The sequence below is a fragment of the Podarcis bocagei genome (assembly GCF_964188305.1).
Source record: "Podarcis bocagei genome assembly, chromosome: 5".
Classification (NCBI taxonomy): Eukaryota; Metazoa; Chordata; class Lepidosauria; order Squamata; family Lacertidae; genus Podarcis; species Podarcis bocagei.
In genome coordinates this window covers 52,954,981-52,969,238 of record NC_138129.1, presented here as the reverse complement: position 1 = coordinate 52,969,238, position 14,258 = coordinate 52,954,981, and the positions used below count along the sequence as shown (strand labels likewise).

The 14,258-nt window shown below is 44.1% G+C and overlaps 1 protein-coding gene across 2 annotated transcripts in view; it reads right to left on the bottom strand.

The window, feature by feature from the left end:
* DMAP1 (DNA methyltransferase 1 associated protein 1) overlaps positions 1-14,258 on the bottom strand; it is a 32,194-nt gene that overhangs the window by 4,122 nt on the left and 13,814 nt on the right. For both annotated transcript variants that reach the window (XM_081195324.1, XM_081195323.1), the window contains exons 8-10: positions 14,027-14,098; positions 1,823-1,895; positions 522-805 (exon numbers count right to left, since the gene is read on the bottom strand). In XM_081195324.1, coding sequence (XP_081051450.1) covers positions 522-805; positions 1,823-1,895; positions 14,027-14,098 — 429 coding nt within the window. The remainder of the gene's footprint in view (positions 1-521; positions 806-1,822; positions 1,896-14,026; positions 14,099-14,258) is intronic.

The following is a 14,258-nucleotide window of genomic DNA, read 5'->3' as shown; positions in this document are numbered from 1 at the left end:
GGAAGCAAGAAGGGTTTGGTGGCCAGCTGACTAATGACCTGATCATATCATGTTAAGCACAAGTCATTGGAGTAATCCCATTTACTCCACTGGGAAAAAACTTTCTTGGGCATAGAACCATGGAGCGGAAAGACAGAGGATCTCCTTTACTGAGAGGAGATGGAGCAAGCTTGTTTTCTCCTGCTCTGAAGGGTAGCACTTAAACCAATGGCTTCAAGTTGCAGGAAAGGATATTCTGACTAAGCATCAGGAAGAACTTTCTGACAGTAAGAGCTGTTCGACCGTGGAACAGACCCCCACAAGATGTGATGGACTCTCTGAGGTTTTAAAGCAGAGATTGGATGGCCATCTGCTATGCATGCTTTAGTTCAGAGTCCTTCATTGCAGGGGTTAGGACTAGATGGCCCTTGGGGTCCCTTCCAACTCTACAATTCTATGATTCCCGAGTGACCTTTGCAGTGATAGTGTTTCAAGCAGGCCTAAAGGGGTGCAAGGGCATGCCAACATCAATATCTACTCACCGAATTGGGTGTGAGGGGAGCCCCCACCACATCAATGATCTGCTCCTTTGCGTCACCCTTGCTCTCTTCAGTGCACAAGCCTGACTGTCCATCAGCATGTGAGCCACCATCTGTGCTGGGCCCTGTGCTACCCGCTTTGGCCAATGCCTCATAGCGATGCCGCAACATCTGCAGCTCATATTCACAGTTTGCGAATGCTTGCTTGAGCTCATATAGCAGCACCAGATCACTGCGCAACTCGTTGAACATCTGGACAATCTCCTCTGTCGGCATTGGACTCAGGTCTGGAGGAGGCGAAAGGAAGAAAGTTAAGCAAGGGAACTCTGTCACTTGCCAGCTGCAGACTGCTCCAATGCTCCTCTGTAGGTCTTCGTTCAGTCCATACTGGCTAAAGCAGAAAACATTAAAAAGTCGAAGTCCTTTATTGTCCCAGATGTAGCACAACTGGGAAGTTTTGCCTGCATCAGACTCACTGCCAGCCAAGCCTTCACTGCTGTGCCAAGCCAGGGATGTGAGGACAGTCTAGATCAGTATTTTGCAACCTTGGGTCTCCAGCTGTTTTTGGACTACAGTTCCCATCGTCCCTGACCATTGGGCTTGCTAGCTAGGGATGATGGGCGTTGTAGTCCCAAATCAGCTGGAGACCCAAGGTTGGGATGGTCTAGAAGAAGCTCCTCTTCAAGGGAAGGCATCAGTTGTGCAACCCCATTAGTACACAACCTGAGCAAGCCACTGAAGCCAAGCATTACTGTTCTCACTGAATCCAGGGAGTCCACTGCCTCCCCTACCCAGGAGAGGCTAGAGGGGGGTTGTATTTTGCCCCTTAGCCAAAAAGTGCAGGCCAGGCATATCCCCACACAGGTCGCGTGGGACCCATCCAGAAGAGGAGCAACAAGGAAGCACAAAAGCCAGGCAGAGTCTCACAGACAATGGCCACTAACCCCTTTCACAGTACCTCTCCCTGCACGAAGAGATTTGCCTCCTTAATACTGGGCTGTCACTCTCGATGGCTTAAAGAACCCAAACAAGAGAGAAAGAGACAAAAGACTCTGTTCAAATACTTTTCGACTGGGAGGAATTTTTTGAGGGGGGATATTCTTGTGCATCATCTTCTGGCTTTTACCCCTCTGCTGCTGCTTCTTTTTTTTTAACAAAACACATAAGATCTTATTTTCAAACCCATTCACATAGTGTTATTCAAGGAACTGGCTGTATTACTTGGGGGAAAAAATAGCCCCTCTCGACTACAAAGGCTTTGCTCCATGGGTCTCTCTCTCTCTCTACCTGCCCTCTTTACTCACCTACTCCGAGTTCCATCAGCATCTGCTCCAAGGCTTTAATCTTCTTCTGTCCCACGGAGCTCGGCAGTTTCATCTGGAATACAAAGGTAACAGCCACACAGCTCTGAGCTAGCCCTCACTCACAGCCGCCTAGTTCAAACGGCAAGGGAGCTTTGCTTTTTATAGTGCACGGGGAAAAAAGCGAGCCAAAGAAAGAAAGAGAGAAAAGGGAAATCAAGTGCTGGGAGAGGGAGGCAGAAAGAAGGCCTGAAAGTTTGCAGACGAGGGCCAAGGGCAGGGACTGAAAAGCCTGGTCGCAAGGGCTTTTCAGTTCCTCCCGGTGCCAAGATGCGGAGATGCACAGCTTTACAGCTTCCATGTGCAACTGAATTAACAACAAAAGTTCTGCTCCGCTTCGAACCCTCTCCCGCAGTGCCCTGCCCATCAAAGAGCTCAATTACACAGCAGCTAATGTGCGATGCTGCCCTACTTTACTTGCTCTTGCCAGCCTGATTAGACTCGTGCACTAACAGACTTCCTTCTCCCTTTACCTGCCGAGCCCAGAGCCGTGGGATTCATTTACAGAGCCAGTTTTCTAACAAAAGACGCAAAGAGGCACAAAGAGCACACACACTAACTCAATTGGCAGAAGTGTGAACACACATTCACAGTGCAGCTGAGGGGGGTATGGGGAGCAGGGAAGTATTAGGCAGGGGCAGGGAACCCAAGCTGGGCATGAGATCACACTTAGCTAAAAAAAAAACCCAAACCACCCTCACTACAACCCTACAGGCAGGAGCAACTCAGAACAAGCAGCTAAGGAAAAGTACAAAGAACTCAAGCACAATTTCAAGTGGGAAAAGGGGACTTGAGCATGCAGGGGAAACTAGCCAAGCTTATGGCCTTCAAACACACCCTTTGGGCTTCCAAAAACTCAAGTATAACAAGGACTACCTGGAAGGGCATCAACTTTGGATACCTGCCTCTTTCCATTTCTGCCCTTTGTCCTTTTCTGACACAAGCAGAAAGTTGATCCCTGCACCACTGCTCAGTTTCTAGTATCAGGTCGGTGCTCCTTGATTTTTCAATAGGAAATATAGGTATCAGCCTCTCTCAAAGGGCCACTTCCAAGTCATGAAGATACTGGGAGCAGGAAACTGGAAAAACTTCCCAGTTGCTTCCAGCCTCTGACCAGTTAGATAATTTAGAGCAGATTCGCATTACCAATTCACAGGAGGATTATATCATGTAAAGCGTCTCTCTGCATTGACAAATACTGCTGGGACACACCACCAAGGCTGCCAACCTCATGGACAATCACAGCATGGTTACAACCATCTTGTGAAAAACAATCAGCCTAAAATCAGGAAAGATGCAGCACAGATAATCACATAAATCAGCCTCACCTACAAGTGAAGGGATCAATTGCAGTGGTGAGAGGGAAACAGATTTCTACTGGCTGCCAAGGTAAGCCAATCAGAGGCCTGGTTTCAGGTAGGCACTATCAGAATTCTCATGAGGAAACAATAATTTTTGCCTTCTCTTAGTCATTACTACTCCCCATAGTGCCCATCCCTTTGCAGTAGGTTCTCAGAACTTCAGGCCAGAAACGGGGATTGTGAAGAATTCCCAAATCTGCAAAGGGCAGGCAGAGGTTCCCTTAGAGCAGGGTTTCCTAAACTTGGGCCTCAAGCTGCTTTTGGACTACAATTCCCATCACCCCTGACCACTGGTCCTGCTAGCTAGGGATGACGGGAGTTGTAGTCCAACAACAAGTTTGGGAAACCCTGCCTTAGAGTGTGTGGAAGTAGCCAGAATGAGATGTCTAATGGGATTCTGAAGGTGCCAACAAGGGTCAACAATAAAACATGGAAGATCAGATTCTTAACACATGGTACCCTGCTTAAGAGAACAGCATCTCTTCACAAGGAAACGCTATTTCATCACATCCTGTTTTGAGGCTCTTCATGTATCCTTAGAAAATCTACCGCCCCGCTATATAGGTTTTCTAGCCAGTAGAACAACACTTGTATGGCTGAGTTCTGGGGGGAAGCCATGTGATGCTTTCCATTCAGAATAAGCACCTTTCCTATCTGAAAGAGCTTTGTTAGGTTTCTAGCTCACTCCTCCCTGCTAATCGCAGCTCCAGATATGCTGTCTTCTATATACTAGCAGAAGGAAATAAGGAGGATCTCCTTCATGTGTCAATCAGAGCTCCATCAATGACAAGCGAGGAAGGGCTGACAGCTGGACCCAGAGTCTTTAAACAGCCAGGATTATTGCCTTGCTATGTTTTGGCCTGATATATTGGCAGCTTCAAGAATAGGAAGGGACAGAAGCAGTCTGGATGGATTTAGATCTACCAATAGACCGCAGAAGAAATACGAGGCCAACTCAGGAGAAGCGGGACTGTTTTGAGTTTACTCGGCTTTAGAGAACATCAATTAAGCTTTCCTTTAATTTTGGGGGAGGATTTGGCCTGTGAACATGAAAGCTCCATTGGCTTCTTCAAGCAAGAGTATATTTTAATTTTACCGTCATTAAGAAAACGTTATGATTTATGCGGCTGCTGTCGAACTAATATCTTTAAAATTTAGCTGGCTAAGCCAATTCATCTTTAAGACTGATGAAGGTTGATTGCTCTCTATGCAAAATGTATTAAAACTAAATGAGGAGTCTATTACTCACAGGGCGCTGATAATCTGTTAGGTAGGCTCCGTTAGCCTGGCTGTCTCAACGACAGGGGAAGGCCCAATGCTCCACTCACCTCGGCAGCCAAAAGCACAGGCAGCTAAGAAGAGCAGGCATTCTTAAATCCTGCAAGATTTTTGGTGCAATCAAGTTTGACAGAACTCTAAGGCTACAAAATACAGGACTCTGATAAACGGTGCTGGTTTTGGCTACCACAGGGACCTATTCCCCTGGCTATGTGTGGTGTTTCCCTCAAGCAGGACCTGTGACTAAAACTGTTGATGTTCTATGCTCTTTTCTGCTTGGTTCAGAGACCAGGTTCAGGAGTGTGATTCAGCTCTATTTGCCCACAAAGAGATCTGGGTAACCCAACACCTCTAACAGAAGTGCCTTTCTGACATGACAGTCCTGTGACAGAGCTCACTAAAGTTCCTCTAATCCAGGAGTCTCAAGTTATTGCCCTAATAATGTGCAGGAAGGACGTTTCCCTGCATTAAGAGTCCACATTCTGCATCATCCCTTCAGCAGAGATCCCCCTACACTGGATAAAAAGAGATACAGCTTCATTCCCAACTCTGTCAATTAACCCTTTCTGCTTCAAAAGGATGCTTGTATCAATTTATGAGCAAAACTGGGGATGTCAATAGTCACATGTTGGTACATGTACTGAAGGCTGATGTAAAACCAAGTATGAAGTTGATATTAGTAGCATGTGCAGTTTTGTTCCTACGCACACTTCTCCATTTCCTTCCCAGACAAGTCTTGCATGGATCTTTAATGGGGGCATATTAATGCAATAATCCAGCTGTTTAGCATTGCTCTTTGACTGGATAGTGCTGGAAACAAAACATTGGGATGAGGCACAGGGCTGAATCAGTTTGACAAAGATGCTACCGAAAAATGCTGGTGGCCATTAGCCACCTAGATGGAATCTGCAGGCTACATATCTGAAACGACCATTCTGTATCTTGCAACACATCTCAGCTCAAAATGGCAACACTGCATGCTGGGACTTATGGCAGATTGAAAGCCTTCAGGAGCCACGTTAGATTAAAGGTGGACAATCACAACCTGCTGTTTTCCACTAGGCAATAAAGTGCTTACCTTGGCACCCCACTGCAACACCGGAGAAAGTTCATTATTAAGCAAGTGCAATGGAAGGATTCTTGAAAAGCATGTAGTGTCAGGCCCTTCCTCTTTGTAATCTATTAGAATTATTTATTATTACTAAAGTCCCCAAATAATCATATCTCAAAAAATGGATTGCTCACATTGAAGAAGTGATTAGCTGGAATTTTTGAGGTTAATATATCTTGGATTCTCCCGTCTTCTGACAACCTCTCCCTGCAGCCCTCTTTGCAACGCCAGCTTGTGCTTATAATTATGCCAGCATCACTTTTGATTTAGGGACTCTGAGCCTTTGTCCTCGCTATAAACAACCAGTAAATGCATGAACTGTGCAGAAAGAGAAAAATAAATAAAAGGGCAACACACCAATATATGAATCAAGGCCACGTGACTGGAAGAAGTGCGCAAGTTTGCAGAGGGGCAAGTAGGTGGGACTTTCTCCCTGAACCACCAATGAGACTGGCAGGGAGCAGACTAGTAAACAACTTCCTGATTGCCAGAGTAAGACAATGAACCAATACAGGTAAGAATATTCACGCCTGGCACACTTCCAAGCCCTCTTTTATTTTTAAAAAGCAGTAAAACAAAAAATATGTTCTAACACCAACAAAGACAACTAAAAAGGAGAAGAGAGCTAAATCAGTCAGTTGTTTAAAACCTAAAAAGTTTGAGTAAACAGGTACACCTCACAGGTACACGCTGTTCACATGGTCACAGTGTAGGTGCCTAACATAGCTGTGGGTGGGGAACCTCAGGCCTGGGGCCAAATGAAACCCTCTAGGCCTCTCTGGCCGAACCTCAGGACTCTCCCCAGGCAACACCCATCACAGGCCCTGCTTCATACCCTTTGCCTGGCTGGAATGTGTCCTTGAACTCTGAGAATGCCTCTTGCTTGTCTTGACAGAGAATAGCAGGGTGGGTGTGTCAGTGTGTGTAGAAACTAGTTTATGGTATAAAGACAACATTTACATTTGCTGCTTGGCCCACATTTGCCTCCAGCCTCATATGCCACTGGCATGTGGCCCTCAAGAAGCTTTCACAGACGGGAATGCAGCCCTTTGTCTTTATGAAGGTTTGCCACCTCTGCTGTTAATAAGTGAAAACTCCACAAATAGGGTGCCACCACAAAAAAGACTCCGACTTGTCCTGCACAGCTACTACATTTCTTCATGGGTTTTGCTACTGAAGAACTTGTGCTTACATTCTATGCCACGATGATCAAGGATCCTACCAGACACTGTAAGAATGTGTGTAAGGGCTATTATGAGCATATTATTTAAACCATTACCATTTTCCTTAAGCCTGCTCAGAACACTGATTTGAGATACATTTAGGTCTCATAAAATTCTGCAAGGAGAGTGCCACCACATCTGGGCTGAACTGAAGTCCATGGTCCAATTGCAAAGCATTCAAACAAAAGTGCCAGACTCTTGCAGCAACAAGTATCAGAAAAACCTGTCTTTTTTCTACAGTTTCCAATCAGGCACTAGAAACTTCCCTGGAACTAGTTTTTTAATTTCCTGTTAATTGCTCAAGCCCTGAACTGCTTTCTTTTTCACTCACAGAAATGTCCAAACTGGCTTTAAATTCCACACTATGGTCACCCTAGAGAAGTGAGCTCATCCTCTGTTGTATTTAAACCTGATCAAAGGGCAGATTTTTGTCTGCCACTCTTCAAGGTTTATTGTAAAACAATAATCTACTAAATGCATACCATCAGCCATTTTTATGCTGTCCTAGATTTCCTGTAACCATATCTAAAGATTCACATGCAGAGCATGATCCACTTTGGGTTCTGAGCCAGCGGCTCTGGAATCAATGGGCATTACACACAAATACTGTACTGCTGTGCAACTTCAACTCATTTCAGTGAAGGTTGCACAGAAAGGCATTCCTGGTGGGTTTCCACCTCCATCCTCAACTCCCAAGATGGAGAGAACTTTTCTTCACCATGTCTTTTAGGAATAAGACACAGACCAAAGGATTTCAATTAAAAGCATTTAGATTTAAGTCATCCATTAGGAAAGGTTTTCCTAACTGTCAGATCACTACAGCGATGGAACAGGCTGCCCAAGGAGGTTGTGAAATCACCTTCTCAAGCTCCGACTGAGTAATTTCCTTTGAAGGATAAAGTGAGCAGCGATGCAGACATTACCCAGATAAGAGGGAACCATCAAATTGTCCAGGAGCATTAGGATATTTTCCATATGGGTTTCCCTTCCTTTATGTGACCCAACATCCTCTTGGCATTTTTCAGTCACAGCTGCAGGTTGAGTAGAGTTCTTCCTTTAGTATTTGATTGTTCACAGCTATGCAAAGTATTTACGCTTTTCAGCTGTCCTTTCCTTTATGTGGATTCTAGGTTATTTTTGTAATGACAGCTCACTTTTAAGGAAATTCTTTCACTCACAGCTGCATTTTACTATACGCAAATCACAGGAAGGTTGACTCTGATTAGGGACCAAATTCTTCCAAGATTACGCTGCAAAAATTACTTCCAGGCCGTGTTAAGCAATCTGGCACATACCTAGAAGTAATTCTGGCAAATAATGGGCTCTAACAAAACTTAACACCTTACTACATGGGTACATGCCCCAAACCCAATATTCTGAAAGGACCAGAAGCCTATCAATGTCCAACCTTCTGCCTAGAGCTAAATCTCAGAAGTGCACTATAGGCAGAATTAATAAACAAATATATGCAAATATTATTAGCAAAACTAGTAATTCATGTATCAGGTATTTGTTTATTTAAAGATTTATATTCCACCTGGCAGGACAATTGTCCTCCCAAGGCAGCATATAAAACCAGTAATAGAACATATGCATTCAATCATATAATTAAGTCATTTAAAGTTAGCAGTAAAAAACAACTATTTTTTAAAAAAGAATTTAAAAAGCAAGTAAAAGTCACTTCATGGGCGGGGGGTGGTGGTCATATTCCGTAACTATGGGATCACCACTGAAAAGGCCCTTTTCTTGATACCCATTAGCTACTAATCTACAGTTCAGAAAATATAGGGTCCATAACTTATCATAAAGCTCAGGCAGCCTGATGCAGGTACAGGCAGTCCTTCACATAACCTGGACTTAGGACTTCAATCGCTAAAGCCAGCACTTTAAATTTGGCCCCAAATGCAGGGGGTAAGTGGGTGCACACACACTTGCACATTCATATGAAACCTTCATTGCCCATTTGGTGCATTTGTGATCAGGAGCTCTAGCTTATGAAATCTCATCTTTCAATTAATCAAGGGTGACAGCCATTTGTGGCATCACATTGGCACGACAAAAACTTCTGCTTACCCTTCCTTTCCTCCTTCCGCAATCTCCCCAAATTCCCTCCAGAGAGCTGGGAGACCCTTTGGAGCAGATGGGGAGGAAATCCTATCCACTGGCATGACAGTATTACACAAGCCCCACATTTTTTACAACCAGTCTCCCATAAGTAAAAGATCTGAGAACCACTGCAGTACTGGACATACTGATGAAGGGTTAGAAGAATACTTCTGAGTTGTATTGCTTCAGCGCTCAATATCTGTTAGTAAAACAGAGATGACATTCAAATCACACTTTCCGCCCATCTTGCCACGTGCTCCATGTCCCAAGCTATTATCTCACACATTTGTGTAGTGGAGTCTAGCTCTGCACGCTGTTACTACATGAATGTGTCAGTAAAAGCAACAAGAACACTTCATCTTTCTAACCATTGGAAGTCTTTTCCCATCGTGGCAACATACAATTTCCGGCTAATAAGAAGGTGCTGATTACCATCAGCTTATCTCACCAAAATGCCTTGCAGCACAGTCAATACTAAAGAGATAAATTATTAATTGTTCCAAGTAATTAAATTTATCAAATCCAAATAAATATTACTGGTATTTTATGTAACTGCTTTCAAGGCTCGGCCTCTGAAGGGACAGTATTGATCAAGCGAAGAAAGACAGATGTTTCCCCCGTTAGCAGCTGATGAGGTCTGGCTCTGCATTAATGTCAGAGAGAAGGCGCATGGCCAAGGGCCTCTGGTGAAGAGTAAACAGGCAGCGCACACAACCGCTTCACAGCGAAACAAATCAAATATTGAGAACATGCATTTAATATATACACATACCTAAGCCGCCCCCCTCCCTCGTGCCAAGCTTTGACCAAAATACTCGTTTATCTTGAATGCGTAGTACAATCCTAGCCCCCACCCCAGCCCCATGCTCCGAGAAAGCAAGCACCACAGTAGATTGTACCTCATTAATCAGTGCTAAAAAAGTGCTCAGTTGGCTAGTAAATATTTAAAAGCCAGTGAGGGTGGATGTGTGAATCAATGGGAATGAAAGCTCCCTCTCCCCCTATTTCTTTTTAATTGGTCTGACCACCAATTTGTCTACAAGATCCTAGTTAGCAGGTAACAAGTAAAACTGCCGGCTGGAAGCCTTTCTTGGTGGAAGGTGTCCAGCTGTGAACTAAACAATTGCGCCACAGCATCTCCCAGTGCGCTCCCTGGCTCTGAGGCTGCTAAGAACTTTCTTTTATCCTACTGTTTTTGCCTCATTATCAAAGACTTAGCAGTCTAGAGTCCAGACCTCTTGCCTCATCCCATAGACTCAGGGCAAGAGCCCCAAAGCAGAACCGAAACACACCCCTATTCTTTGCCAATGTTATCTTTAGCAAGGGGGATAGGGTAGCAAGAAAACGTATCACCAAAATTGCCTGACAAAATGTATATTAACACAGAGGGAATATTAAGGTTAAATATAAAATAAGTCCACATTCAGAGAGAACGCAAATTTAAAGCCTTCATTCTATTCTAAGCTGGCAGCATGAAAGTCTACAGGAATAAATTAATTTCTCCAAAAATAATGTGAGGGGAGATATGAAATTTGCGCACACATTTCAAATTCACTGGCACACAATATATTTGAATCATACAAAACTGCTTCTTTTTCAAAGTGACTACTACACCCCACTCTTCCCAAGAGGTCTAGATTGAGGAAGGGAAGATTGCTTTTGTTCAATTCTTTAAGGACTACAATGATCAGGCTTGGTCTTTTGAAAACCAAATTCAGCTGTTAATTTCTGATAATTAATTGTAGAAGCAAAAGATCTGTATAGAACTTGTAGTGATAACTGCTTTCCCCCCCTTCAAATTTCTCTAAACTCCTGATTGCCAGCACTTGGTTACTCTGCAAGGTTTAAATGACTATTATCAAATTAAGGAAGTTATCAGGAGTAGGAAAGAATACAGGACATTATCAGGGCACTTCCAAACAAATCTGTTAATTTGTAAGATCTTCATTAAGCCAGAACTGGGGAAGCACTGGTTTTTTAACGATATTCAAGCAAATTGTTTTTCTCACTATTATGCAGAAAACATCACGTTGATCTTAGACACAAAGCTGCCCCTTGCTTCTCCATTGCAAGAAACTGCAGAAGAAAATCTGAACAAGCTGTTTAGAAAGAGGACTTAATCCAGGCAGTTAACAAATCCTCTCCCGATTGCTCCCCAGGGCTTCCATGTCTGCTCACCTTTGCGTATGTCACACTGCACACCATCTCCAAACCTTGTCAATCAAAAACAGAGGTGGGAGTGCTGGCATCGAAGCACATACTGGCAGAAATAACAGCCCAATAAAGCCAGCTTTTTCCAATCCAGGCCAACACTTAGAATCACAATCACTTGCAGAAGCTTTGTAAATGCCACACAAATATTGGTAAAGCCTCCAGACTCCATGAGTGCCAGCAGCATAGAGAAAACTATTAACTCTTGAAGACAGAGGCCCAATTAAGAGATTATGGATATAGCATGGCTGCAGAAACGGCTGGGCACTAGTGCACTGATGTTAACTTAGCATTTTATCCCCCCATTCTATGCAATTCTGCCCTGTTAATCTTGCCAGCGAAGCAAAGGATCCAATTACAAAGCAATGGCAGCCGTGCTACACTCCTAATGCATGAACTGGGACCTCAGACAAGGTTAAATGAGTGGTCAAAGGTCAATTCTCATCACCCAATATCTTTTCACCCAGTGATTCCCTAGCCAAAACAATGTTGATATTTAATGCCAACATAGCCCAGTAATGGAGGTAGATTTACCAATGACCAGTCTTGGCATATGACTATGGTCTTAAATTTTAGGCAACTCAAGATCTTTGAAGGGGGGGAAATGGTCCTGGGCAAAAGACAAACTCTGTTAATGAAGTACTTCTAATAATATAGAACATGAGAAACCCTTGCTGATGGATGGGTTTTTTAATCTTTAGTTTTATAGTTGCATGAAAATAACCAAAAATATAAAATCTTGCTTACTATGTTGAGCATAAAATGAAGCTGATAAAGATGGTGCAGGTTTGAGTTCAGAAGAAGGGACTCAAATAATTAATAGTCTAGGATCTCTGCAAAACTAAACCCAGGCCTGCCTAATAAGCCAAAGTCCCCGTCCATGCTGGAGTATGATGAAGACTGTGGAAAACCTGGTGACCTTGCCAGAACATTTCACTTCAATGCTTTGGCCTGATTCAGACAGTTGTTTCAAATGAAAGTCTCATGCACTCTCCCATCTTTCCTTTTTTTTCTTTTTTCTTTTTGAAAGGGGAGAAACTACAGTTTCCTCAGGTTTGGACAAAACAAGAAATTGCTTTCAATCTCCTCTCCTCACTTGCAAAGAGGTGGGAAGACCATGTAAACCCAAGGCTCATGCTCAAAGCAAGCAAACCACGGTTTGTTATTAAGGCTAAACCAAGCCATAGCCACTCACCTCCCTGCTGCTGCTCCAAGTAGCATTCCAAGGCATATCCCAAAGTTACACCAATTAACCTACTGTCAGCAACAGATTTCTCATATATGCACTGTAGCCAATTCGCTCTTCCTACTCTATTAGGAGTTCTGAGACATGTCATACAGCAAAGCCACAACCCTGACAACGCCATCAGTGATTAGCTTGCTCAGTAACAAGGAAGGGATCTGATCTGCAACCACTTGTCCAAGGAGGGGAGCTTGACAACTGGCTGGTAGTTACTTAGATTTTCCGAATCCAGGGAGGGTTTCTTGAGGAATGATTTCACCATTGCCTCCTTCAAGCAGGCAGGGACCACGTCATCTCGCAAGGAGGCAGTAATCACCTGCCTGACCCAGCCAACTGTCCCCTCCCTGTTAGTTTTTATCAGCCAAGGGGAGCAAGAGTCCAGAGTGCAAATGGTCACCCTGATCAATCCAAGCACCTTGTCCACATCAAGCCTTCCAAACTAAAACTCATCCAACACAACAAGTCTAGACAGTGCTCAGGATACCCTTTGAAATTCATATGTTGTACTTGTGAACTCAAGATCCCACCAGCGGATGCAGGTGATTTTGCCATTCAGATGTTCCAGAGGTCAGCCAAGGCTTGACAAGAGCACTAGTCATATCAGCTGGAAAATACCCCAGTGCTGACTGGAAACCCATTGGATCCATCAGCCTCTGCGGGTGGACCATCCTAATAGATCCCCGCCTCTGCAGAGGGGAAAAGGTGCTGAAAGTCTAAATCTTAACAGGGATCTGACCACAACAAGGGACTTGTGTCAATATCCCCCACTTTCATGCATTGGGCCAATGACATGTTGGGACAGCCCCAGGGCTGTCATGGTGGCCATGAAGCCCTGAGCCACCCTAGAGCCAGTTACTTCAGCATGGATGTTGAAGTCCCCCAGAACCAGCAGTGAGGGAGTCCTCAACACAGGCTCTGAGACCAGCTCTGTCAGCTCAGGCAGGGAGACTGCTGGGCAGTGAGTAGCCCTAAGCTGCACCTAACACCTTTGCCTCGTTTATCATTTATGAAAAAGAACCATTATGTAAATAGGGGGGGGGGAGAGAATGAAGCAACAGAATGAGGAAACAGAAAGTTATTTGACGAGTTAACATTGTAATATCAAAAATGCCCTCTGATTAACTTCAAAAGAGGCAGAAAGTTAGTTCCATGTTCCAACTGCTTATTCTCATGAAGAATGCTGCAAAATCCATATGTCTAATTTTTATTTTAAAACTACTTGTGGGAACAGTGCAGTTTGCAGAAGACAGAGCTAGCTTGTGATCCATTTCCCAATGATTTTCCCAGGACTCTTCTCCTGGCTACATATTCTGCTGGGGTCCCATTATCAGGCATGATAACCTGACCTCAGATGGAAGCATAAGAGCGCAGAGACATAGTCAGAACAGTTGAGGCTTAAGGAGCAAAGAAGCAAGTTCAGCCATGCACAACTGGCACCTCTAGTGGGCCTCTAGTGCAAACACACAGCTATTATTTCTGAGACCAGCCAGAACCCACATTGATATTACAGCCCAGACTCCAATGGACCTTTAACAGCTTTAAAAGGAGAATAAATAGGAAATGAAAGCAATCAAGCATCCACACAGGGCTCCAACGACCAACATGGTAGCCTACCCTCTGACTCCGCAGTGTGACACCTGCAGACTTGAAGTCCGGAAACTTGATGCCAGCAGTCTCTGGGACAGCCTAAAAGAGAAAGAGACAGCATATGTTGAGAAAAGGAAATGCAAAAGGATGTACAAAGACCACTCTCTGACAGAGAGCCAGCTGTCAATGTCTGCACTAAGAAGGCCCTGCTAAGAACTGCACCCATTAATTTTAATGCCTTTTAAATTGCCAAAGTGGC